At 38.3% G+C, this 12,177-nt stretch overlaps 1 protein-coding gene across 1 annotated transcript in view; it reads left to right on the forward strand.

Annotated features, from left to right (window-relative positions):
- Nucleotides 1-12,177, forward strand: part of DPP4 (dipeptidyl peptidase 4) — a 76,885-nt gene that overhangs the window by 48,724 nt on the left and 15,984 nt on the right. The window contains exons 19-22 of the mRNA XM_026674536.2: nucleotides 3,906-3,975; nucleotides 8,314-8,508; nucleotides 9,176-9,230; nucleotides 11,721-11,820. Coding sequence (XP_026530321.1) covers nucleotides 3,906-3,975; nucleotides 8,314-8,508; nucleotides 9,176-9,230; nucleotides 11,721-11,820 — 420 coding nt within the window. The remainder of the gene's footprint in view (nucleotides 1-3,905; nucleotides 3,976-8,313; nucleotides 8,509-9,175; nucleotides 9,231-11,720; nucleotides 11,821-12,177) is intronic.

The raw sequence follows: 12,177 nt of genomic DNA on the forward strand, positions 1-12,177 counted from the left end.
GTTTCTGGCGTTGTTGTAGTTTTCTGAGTTTGTTGGTGTGTGTGTCTGTCTTGAGGGTGGTCTGTGTTTTGGCTCTCCAGACAGCGATCAGAACACACCCCCACCCAATCAGAACACAGCCAAGCCCCCACCCAATCAAGTCACACCCCCACTAGCAGTTAAAAGGAAGAAGCAGCTGCAAGCTCACATCACTCTGAGAAGCACAGAGCTGAAGACAGAAGCCTGAAGATGATGAATGAGACTTCATCGAAACGTTGCCTAGATACTTCCAATCTTACGCGGGAGAAAACCCGAATAACCAAAGATCCACATATATATATATGGTATTCAGCTTTGTTCAGGTATTTTCCCACATCATTATAGTTGTGCTTTTAAAGTTGTAGCAACGTTTCGGCAGAATCTCATCTGCCATCATCAGGCTTCTGTATAGTGTTCGTCTATGAGTCAGACTTTCACAGCCGTTTCTGTTTTAAATTTGGTGCTAGCCTACTGCTGTGCCAGAATGTTTTTTTCTTCATCCTGATTGGTTGGGAGTCTTGGTCTGTGTTTATTGGCCTTGGAGTTTGCTGTGTTCTGCTTGATTGGTGTTTCTAATATCTTCTGTCTGTTTTGTAGCGTTTTTTTTTTGTCTTGATTGGCTGGCAACATTGTGTTTCCTGTATTGGAGGCTTTTAGTGCGGCTTGGCTCCGAGTAAATGGATGGCTATCATTTATTAGGAATCTAGGTTTCATCTGGGTGCCTGGTTGGGGTGTGTTTGAGCTGGAGGTATCATAGGTCCTGCCCTACATAAGAGGTACTACAGACAAAATCAGTAAGATACTACACAGGCATCACATCAAGACTGCCTTCAAAACAGACAGAAAAATAGCAGCCATCCTAAGAAACCCCAAAGATAAAATTGACCTGGAAAACCAAGGCATATACGAAGTCCCCTGTGCATCATGCCCTGCCACATACATTGGACAGACCAATAGAAGAATAAGTACCCACCTAGATGAACACAAAAATGCAGTAAAAAAGCTGAAAGACACTTCCTCACTAGTCCAAGACATGAAAGCCACAGGTCATAGCATCGACTTCAATGGCACCAAAACCCTAGCCACTATAGAAAACCCCAGCTACAGAATTATCAGAGAAGCCATAGAGATTGAAAAAGACCTGAAAGCATGAATAGAAGAGATGACTCCACCAGACTGTCAATTATCTGAAACCTGCACTCTCAAACAAAAAAAATCTCCAGACCACAAGCCAGGCAAACACCTGGGCACAAACAGATCCCCCTGATACCTCCAGCTCAAACACACCCCAACCAGGCACCCAGATGAAACCTAGCTTCCTAATAAATGATAGCCATCCGTTTACCCGGAGCCAAGCTGCATTAAAAGCCTCCAATACAGGAAACACAATGTTGCCAGCCAATCAAGACAAAAAAAGCTACAAAACAGACAGAAGATATTAGAAACACCAATCAAGCAGAACACAGCAAACTCCAAGACCAATAAACACAGACCAAGACTCCCAACCAATCAGGATGAAGAAAAAAACATTCTGGCACAGCAGTAGGCTAGCACCAAATTTAAAACAGAAACGGCTGTGAAAGTTTGACTCACAGACGAACACTATACAGAAGCCTGATGATGGCAGATGAGATTCTGCCGAAAGGTTGCTACAACTTTAAAAGCACAATTATAATGACGTGGGAAAATACCCGAACAAAGCTGAATACCATACATATAAATACCCGTGAAAACTTAAGAAAACAAATATATGGCTGGAACCTTTTGAACCTTCTTTTTTAACCCCCACTTAAATATTAACTACTGTTCCCAGCTTTTTATCATCTGCATATTAATTCAGTGTCTTCTCAACTCATTCATTCATCTGAGTCATTTAGTGTCTTTTCAACTCACTCATTGATCCAAGTCATTGATAAAAGTGTTGAATAGCACAGAATCTAGTGGCACTCCATTCAGTACTTTCCTCTAAGCTGAAGTGGAGCCATTAATGAGCACTTTGAGTGCAGCCGCTCAGCCAATTGTGAATTCCTCCACAGTAGTAACATGTAGCTCAAGGGGAATATTATGAAGATTTGCTGAGGTCCAGGTATTTACTAAGACATTTTTCAAAGAGGGAAATAAGGTCAGCGTGACACAACTTGTTTTTCAATAAGCACATGCTGGCTTTTGTTAATTGTTGTAGGGATCACACACATGCTGCTTGATAATCTGTTCAAAGGCCTTGCCCAGTATAGACATCAAGTTGACAGCCTTGTAGCTTCTTGAGTCCTCCTCCTTTTCCTTTTTGAAGATGGAGATTACATTTGCTATACTCCAATCTTCTGGGACTTTGCCGGGCCTCCAGAGGTTGGAAGAAATGACCAAGAACAATTTTTCAATAATCTCAGCTAATGCTTCTTCGGTACCTTGGGGTGTAATCTATTTGCCCCTGGAAATCTGAAATCGTTTAAATTAACTAAGTTATTAGCTCTGCTATTCTGTCCCTTGGCTGTCCTCAATGGTGTGACAATGACCTGCTAAGGTTCCTGTTCCTTTCTGAGAAAAGATAAATGTAACATAGGACTTTAAAAGCTCTGCCTTCTCTGCATTGTAACCTATTCATTTTTCATAACAGTAGATCTACAATCTCTTCTCTGGCCTTACTTCTATTTCTAATGTAGCTTTTTGTTGTTTTGGGATCTCTCATAAGCCTCAGCACTTTCTAAGTTCAGCCTTTCTAAATTTGTTCCAACAACCTCTGGAAAATGAAGTACATAATGCCTCTTCCATAGTTCATCCTCATTCTGAGATGCAAATGCGAGGCTTACTATGGAGTTAGCAACTTATTCCACCATAAAGATGCGTCCACACTTATTCACTGGGGGAGTTGAAATTAATATTCACAGTTGCTGGTTCTGATGTAAGACTATACCAGAGGTTAATTTGACTATTAAATGTGCTTTGGAGTGTTTTTATGGTCATGTTTTCCCTGGATTTTTAGTTCACAATTTCATAAAGCATTTCCTTTTATTGTAATTAACACCGTCACCAGCTATTATGGCAATCAATTTTATCTAGCAAAAGTTTGCAGCTGGAAGACTTTTCCTATTAAAGTGCAAGATTTTGATCCTGTGAACGGGGCTGTCAAACTCGCGTTGTCACAGCAGCATCATGTGATGTATTGGGACTTTTTTCCCCTTCACTAAACCGGGCGTGCCCGGCGCATGATGCATCCAGCCCGTGGGCCACGAATTTGACAGCCCTGCTGTAGAACTTTTTCAGTTCCTGTCCCTCTCCCTGCCTTTCCTAGTTCAAGCTAATTCTGCATATGTTCTTTATAAATATTAATGCATATGTTTTGTGCTGTCCCAGCCAGTCTGTGGGAATTGGATAGTTACTTAGGAATTATGAGCTGTCCCCTTAAGGGAATGCATCATGGTAAATGTAGTTAAAGGTATCTTGGGAAATGCAGCTCATGTCACGTGGCCACATCTGTAATCCTGATTGGTCACTGAATTGACCCTCGATGGGTTTTTTCCCTTCACTAAACCGGGCGTGCCCAGCGCATGATACATCCGGCCCATGGGCCACGAATTTGACAGCCCTGCTGTCAAAGTTTTCCTTACTTTTGCCCGAACTCCCTAACTCATGGGAGCTGCTTTCTATCGCTACGAGATGGGTTAGGAGATAACCATCTATTATTACAAGGCAGATATACAAAGGATTGGTCCTTAAAGAAGAACTTCGTCACAAATGTGAGTTATGAGGATACCTGATGAACCAATAAATGTACTTTGTTATGGACGTCTTGTTGAGTTATCTATCTGCATCTGTACAGCTTATAAATCCACCTCTGTGCAGAGACAGAAAAATGTTTCATATTTTTGTTTTGCTTTCCTATTTTTCAGCATACTGGTATCAGATGATATTGCCTCCAAATTTCGATGAGTCAAAAAAGTATCCCTTGCTCATTGATGTGTAAGTCAAACTGCCCTTTTTTACCTTTAGTTATTTATGCTTAATTCATGATGCCAATCATGTTTATACTTATGTATTGTCTGCCTAATGCTTCGTGGGTGCTGTACAAAGATTTAAAAAGCGAGACAAGTTTGGCAAAACTCAGGCCTCGATTCTGAATGCTGCAGATTGTTCCCCTGAGAATCAGCTTGGATGCAGACAGCTCAGGGAGATGCAAGCCATCGTTCAGTAGGCTGATGGCCCATTTCTTCCACACAGAAGGCATTGTTGCTAATAAATTCCTAGTTGAGGAAGAGGAGGGACTTATTGGCATCTGGTTTCATATTCTCTTGGAGGACTGTGATGCAGTCACCAGATGAATACAAGCAACAGCTTTGTACTAGTAAAATTAGAAGAAAAAGAGCAGCCAGGATAACAACAAAAAGATTTCCAAGAAATTTAATTGACAAACATTTAAGACTTGAATGTGCTTCAAGACTTGTCGCCTTTACTAAAAGAGCTTGATTTGGCTGTTGCTCTGCAAATTATCATAGTGACAATTAATTCAGGATATAGAAAAAAGCATAGTGGTTCTGAAATAGGGTTATCAGATATAAGTTATAAAAAGCCAAACCATGGTTATAGGGCAGTGAAGAGTTTTCTGAGTTTCACTGGTGCCATCTAGTGTTTGATCAGAAACTTTAGTGATCATTAAGAGTGCCCTGTTCTGAAAAAGTCATAGTGATGATGTTAAGAGGCAAACTTCACTCTTACATACATATGCCTCAGACACAAATGCATAAGCCTTAGTAATTGCATCATGCCACATATTTTGACAATCCCTCAAAAGTCTTGCCTTCAAGTATTCCCAGCTGTTCCAACCAATGAGATACAGACAGTCCTCACTTAATGACCACAACCGAGTCTGGAATTTCCATCATCAGTTGTTGCAGTCATTAAGCAGGGCACCATGAGACCTAATTTGATTTTATGACTGTTTTTATGGGAATTGTGAAGTGAATCATCATTAAGCAAATCCATTGTCCCCAAATGGGCTTAAATCTTAACATGTGTTGCTGAGCCTATTTAAATAAATCGGTGTACTCTAGGTCAAGACTTCTGTACAGTTTGCCATTAAATAAAAACAATTGGCAAAGGATAGCTACCATTAGGAAAATGTGGATTGGACAATTGTACACATACCAATTTTACCGTATACGTACATCTTTACTGAACCTGACCCTGCAAATATAATATATATTAGTTTTTTAACAAAGAAGACACATTTCCTGGATCCTGAACATATGCTGTTGATGCTATTCCTCCCTCACACTCCTTTGCACATATTAAAGGATTTGCATTAATTAGCTTCCTCTTGTAACCTGCAAATTATAAAAATTTGCTTTTTATAGTAAATATAAAATGCAAATATTCTATATTTGGTGAAAATTAATTGTAGAAGAAATGTAGAAGAAATACAGTAGTTACAAGTACTTAATTTCTCTTCATCCTATTAATTCATATCTGTTAGGAATATGAGTCACCTAACAGCTATTTGGGTTAGATATATATAAACCAGGATAAACATTTTAAAACTGTAAGAAAATGCAAAACTGTAATTAGGTGTGGTTTCTCAAATGGCCATAAGATGGAGACAGAAACCTGGGTTGTTTAGTCTTAGTCTCAGAAGAGAGTGTGTCTGAGTGAGTATCTGTTTCCTTCTGTTGGAAAGTATTGCCGTTCCTCCATTTTTCCTAATTGACTGATATTCATGGATTTAATGTAAGTCTGATACTGAACTGTTTTTGACACTGGACTTTGTTATTTAATTATCCTTGGATTGGAAAAAACTGACTGATTTACCTGTGAATGATTTTGGATTGCTTGTTTGGACTTTGCTTAACGTTTCTGGAAGTAAAAACCTACATTTACTGTACAGTGTATCTGTGTGCTGTATGTGTATTATTCAAACACTACTCTCAAATACGTCTCCCTGTATGCGCTCATTCTCCTAACGGGGAATTACCTCAACAATATCTTAACATAATATATCATAATCATTAGAGTTATTAACCATTTTACTAATTAAAATTTCAGTGAACCATAATGATCAAAGGCTTATTAAGATTCTGAACAAGAAAGGTGGATCTTGGTACACTGTTTAAATGTATTAGAGATTAGCATTTGGATTTTAGGGTAGTATGCAGGGGGACATGAATATGACCATGAGTCGTAGATTATTTGTCTTCAATTATGTACATTCTTCAGATGATATATAATTAGCTCTCAGATCTTTTGCGAGGGGGAAAAACAGACTTCTTCATTTTTGCACTTGACCACTTTATTAAAAAGCAAAGGTAAAGGTAAAAGTTTCCCTCGCACATACGTACTAGTCATTTCTGGCTCTAGTGGGTGGTGCTCATATCCGTTACAAAGCCGAAGAGCAGTGCTGTCGGAAGACATCTCCGTGGTTATGTGGCCGGCATGACTAAATGCCAAAGGTGCACAGAAACTTGTTACCTTCCCACCAAAGTGTTCCCTATTTTTCTACTTGCATTTTTACATACTTTCGAACTGCTAGGTTGGCAGAAGCTGGAACAAGTAATGAGAGCTCACTCCATTATGCGGTGTTAGGGATTCGAACCACCAAACTGCCAACCTTTCTGATCGACAAGCTCAGCGTCTTAGCCACTGAGCCATTGTGTCCCTTAATTTTTTTATTTTATTTTATTTTAAAAGTAGGGCAGTGAAAAACATTGAAAGAGGAGTTTGCTGTTTTTGTTAATGATAGTAAAGTAGGCATCCTCAAAACATTAAAGCAGCTGCATCTTTCAGAAGTGCAGCTGCCTTGAAGGCTGATCACAGTGTTTGTACATGAACTGTGTATGCGGGTACAGATTCTTTGTCTCATTGGTCCCACAGTACACACACCACCAAAAGCAGGCTTTGAAGCAACCATACAAGCCTTCTGCAGGATGCAGCTGCTTTAATACATTGAAAAGGATGCTATGCCTATCATTCTGAACAAGCTTTTCTGATCTGAGCCACATAGCTGCCATCTTGCACCTGATCAACATTTGTGTCTGGCCTCAACATGGGGACTTTCATTTGGGGAGATATAATTGGGCAACTGATTAAGGGTGTTTGCTCTTCATATATTCCAGAAATGTTAATATTCTCAGATAAGTCTATTCAATGGGGAACTGAGAAAGCAAGTGTGTTGGACCATGGCTGTAAGTGCTGTAGGAGCCCCAGTAGCTATAGGCAAGAGCAGTACTCTCATGCAGCAGCTCAAAAGCCACTAATTATGTTTGCTGGACTTTGATGCAAGAGCTGATGGGTATTTGAATGTTCTGGATAAGGCAAGTAATCTGTTAGCAAATGTCACAATGGCAAACAATATTCAGAAAATGAATAATTGAGCATCCCATGCCTTCTATTATGGAATAAAGCAAAAAGGTGTGAAACATTGAGACATTCCTGCAGTGAAGCAAGAACAAATGCTTACAGCTTAAACTCAGTTTTGTTGTATTTACACAAAGGCCCAGGATGAGAGTTGTAATGTAGAAAATATAGATTGAAATTATCTCCATGGGCAGTCATTTCAATAAGATTTAGTCATGAGCATTTAATGTTATTTGAGATTTCTTCCAGGAGTTTCATGATTAGCCTCAACTTCACAATAAATTAGATTAGGTTGGTCCAAAGTTAGTCCTTGTGTTCCATGAGAGAATGGGGATTGACTTCTTGTTGGACATACTCTAAATTAAACAAAGTTCTGCAGCAACCATAAAGGAATGAAGTTAAAAAAACAGTTCATTATTTTACAAGACAATGATGGAAATAATTCAATGGAGAGAGTTAAATGGAAATTACGATAAAATTCTACCATAGAGTTCATATACTGATTATGCCAGAAAAAGATCATATGATTCAGTCTCAGTTCTTATCATTTTGGGCTTCAATTTAATTTTCTCTATTCTATTCTATTCTATTCTATTCTATTCTCTATTCTTTGTAAATACCATTCTTCTTAGAATGTATTAATTTTAACCTAAATTGCTGTCTATATTGCTGCTTTTGAATTTCCAGCCATATTTGTGTATAGCGAAATAAACATTCAATACAGCTAAAGCCAGACTAATAATAAGAAAATACAAAATCCAGTTTAGCATCAGGATACGTTTCATAGGCCTGAATCTCAGTTCTATTGTTACAGTGCTTGTGGCAAACTTAGTTGAAGAGTAGGCTGCTGGACATTTTCTGTTCTAACCAAAGTCTCTGTTTATATAAGAATGTAGAAAGTGCAGAACAAATAGAGCACAGCATGGATCAAGTCAACCAAATTTTTTTCCACAGATATGCAGGGCCTTGTAGTCAGAAAGCAGATGCTGCCTTCCGGATCAACTGGTCTACATATCTCGCAAGCTCTGAAGGGATTATTGTGGCTAGCTTTGATGGTAGAGGAAGTGGCTTTCAAGGAGATAAAATTTTGCATGCAATATACCGAAGACTGGGAACCTATGAAGTTGAAGATCAGATCTCAGCAGCCAAGTAAGTTTGTGCCTTATTGCCTTAGCTTTAGGATGGTTAACATCTTAACTGGGTTTCTCTCAATGTTTCTCCTTCTTGCAGAATTTCGTAGGCTTGGTTTTTCTTCATTTCTCATTTTTTTTCTGTTTAGTAACTTTCATCATCCCCTCCTTGTTTTAATATAAAGCTTGAGATTTGTTTTTGTTCTTTTAATTCCCAACTTAACAGTATTTTTTTTTAACCTAATACACAGTTTTTGCAAACATTTAATGTATAACATAGTCAATTACTGTATTTGCATGATAGAAACATTTTGTGCAGCCTTTCCCTACTTTTTTGATTGATGAATTAGACTTTCAGGGAAGTTAATTTTGATGGATAGTTGAGTTAAGAATCATATATTAGTTTGCAAATGAAAATTTGATTAACACAAATACGCTCATTTCTCTTCTATTTCTAACCCCAGTAGCCTTCTACTTCCTTTGCTTCTAATTGGTAATCCAATTGTTTAAAAAAGTAGAAAACAAAAAAAACTTGTTTGGAAATAAGTATTGAATATTAATATTTATGTATTACATTTTAATACACCTATTCTCCAAGGAGCAAGGCTGGTGGGGGAAAGGAAGTGTTGCAAAGAAGAATAAGATAAGATTTTTCTGAGTAGGTGCACTTTTCTGTTTTTTCTTAGGCTATTTTCCGAAATGAGCTTTGTTGATAAGGACAGAATGGCTATTTGGGGCTGGGTAAGTATTAAAGTATTAATTGTTTTGTTCAGATTTGCTAGTAAGAAAAGGTGCTTCACTTGAATACGCATTGTGAGAAATTGCTGTTTGTGGAGACACAGGAGATGTTGTTTATAAGATACGCCTCTATATTTTAGTTGGGCCTCTTTCTAAGTAGAGAAATGTTTCCATTCAAAACCTGAATTATTGCTTCCATTTATCTCTCCCCACATCTTTATGCCATCTGATGGACTGCTCAAACACATAGAAACTGGAGCAGTTGGGTGATTGCCTTGATCCAGCAAGACTTTTTCTACATTCTCACATTTTCTAGTGGCCACAATAACTATGTGGCTGGGTTCATACTTTGCATTAAGCCATGAGTTGCTTTTCAGAGTTTATTGAGTAAACCATAGTTAGATAGGTTCATACACTACATTAAGCCATAAAAGCATTGTGTGCAAACTTTAATTGCTTGTTCACACAACATGATAAGCCAAAATCAAGCAAGCTGCATTGTGTTTTACACTGAATCTATCTATGAATCCAGTCTGTTACATTGTCCTCCATTTCTAGTGTAGGTTGGCTTCTATACAAGGTTGCAGGAAATTTGACTGTATTTTAAATTGATTGGGTCAACTTTCCACTTAAAAGTCTATTCTTATTATATTTTTATGATATCAAGGGAATATTTTATAATATAAGGGAACGTCTCCTTGCACAAATATTCAAGTTCATCCTTGGAGTGGGAAAGTTATGTTAGTCTAGGCTAGCTTAAGAAAGAGTTGAAAGGAACCTGTTTCAACTATAGTCTGGCTATAGATGATAGTTCTATTAGCCAATCTCAATGCTTTAGCTGTGCTTTGCAGAGATGTACAACTGTTGGAATTAAACCAGCTAATCATGGTATTCATCCACCCATCCAATGAGATCAATAGACACATCTATAAAGGCAGATCAGTTTTCAGGGAGGTCCTCTTAAAATACAGACCCCAAGAACAGAACAACAGAACTTCACTGATTGCCTCCTCCAGCTTAGAGCTCAAACCACTCAAATGCATTATTAATATGCTTCAGCCCATACTGGACAATGACAATGTATTTTTTCAGGCCCATGTTTGAATACAAAAAACATCCAACCTGAAGCAAATTGTCACAAGCAACAAATAACAACAGGATAATGAGGGGAACCAGGGCCAGCAACAGATCCAGATGTCTAGCTTATCCCCACATTTATACCAACAGCACCATTGTGGATCCCAACAAGTAAACATACACAATCAGAGATGCCTTCACATGCTTGTCCTCTATTGTGATATGCCCCAGCATCTATCCCTTTGGACTTTACCTACATAGGACAACGTTTGCACATATACTGAAGAGTTCATGGACACAAGTTTGACATCAGGAGCCAAAACAAGATCAAAATAATAGAGTATTTCAGCCTCCTAGGACACTCATTGCAGACCTTAAAATTAATCTTTGGGGGAAAAAGCAATCTTTTAAGTGAAAGGTTGCTGAACATATATCAATTAGTTTTAGGCTATCTCGAAAGATCTCAGCAAACACAGTGTTTTGTATTAACACATTAAAATTGATAATTGATAGAATTATCACTTGTAATTTGTCATATGTAACCTGTATCGGCAGTAACCAATCTAAATTCCCCTCTCCCAATGTCATCACAATTTAACTCCTACATCAGTTAGTTAACTTATTTAAAAAATTTATATAGCCACCCGTCATATAACCAACTCTGGGCAGCTAACTAAATCAAAGTTTTAGTTACGAAGAAGTGAATTGTTGCTGACAAAATATTTGCCTTTTAGTAAAAGTTGTTAATTAGAACAGAAATAACCAGACTCCTTCTGATTCAGGTTGCCCTGAGTCACATGTCAAGTTGGCAGCTGTATAAAATAAAGAACATAAAGATGTGACTATATCTCATTCTGCCTAACCCAACCTAGAGGTGTCTCTTTTTGAAACTAAGACTAATGGGGCTCCCTTTATATCCCTTTGTGCTGTTGTTGTTAGTTGTGAAGTTGTGTCTGACCCATGGTGATCCCATGAACAACATTCCTCCAGGCCTTCCTGTCCTCTACCATCTTCTGGAGTCCATTTAAACTCACACCGACTGCTTCAGTGACTCCATCCAGCCACCTCATTCTTTGTCGTCCCTTTCTTCTTTTGCTCTCAATCTTTTCTAGCATTAGGTTCTTCTCCAGTGAGTTCTTCCTTCTCATTAGGTGGCCAAAGTATTTGAGTTTCAACTTCAGGATCTGGCCTTCTGAAAAGCAGTCAGGGTTGATCTCCCTTTATATGAAGATACTATACAGGTTTTACAGAGGATTTCATTACCCAAAAAATTGGGGTCAGAACAAGCCTTGCCTCATTACTTGGCAAACTGAGATCCAAGCAAAGCTATTCTTTAATACACATACATATTCTTTGTGAGGAGAACATTGTATCCCTCTTGGTCTATTTGAAATAATAATGTTTCTTTTCTCTCAGTCTTATGGAGGTTATGTAACTTCCATGGCCCTCGGAGCCGGAAGTGGTGTGTTCAAGTGCGGAATAGCTGTGGCACCTGTCTCACGCTGGCAATATTATGGTATGTGTTTATTTATTCACAATAAAGTAGGAAGATCCTTTAACAAGTACCACAAAAGTCATACTGGGCAATGGTATCGAGTATGAATAGTTGGGTACATAATTCTCCCACATGAAGCTATCATTTGGTCTGCCTTCCTGAACTCATGTGAGGTATTACACACTGTCCCTGGATTAATATTTTTCCCCAACTGGAAACTTGGATTTGAAAGGAAGATAATCTGCTTTAAATGGCACAAAATTACTTAATATTTGAAATTTTACTATAATGCAAATGTCTGCATTTGCATTCCTCAAAAGTGCCATGTGTTCCAAAGTGTGGAGGGATCATTTCTGAATGTCATAGAATTCATTGGCA

Source organism: Notechis scutatus, chromosome 1, assembly GCF_049901735.1.
Source record: "Notechis scutatus isolate UNSWTSFEM ecotype Mainland chromosome 1, rNotScu1.2, whole genome shotgun sequence".
Taxonomy (NCBI): domain Eukaryota; kingdom Metazoa; phylum Chordata; class Lepidosauria; order Squamata; family Elapidae; genus Notechis; species Notechis scutatus.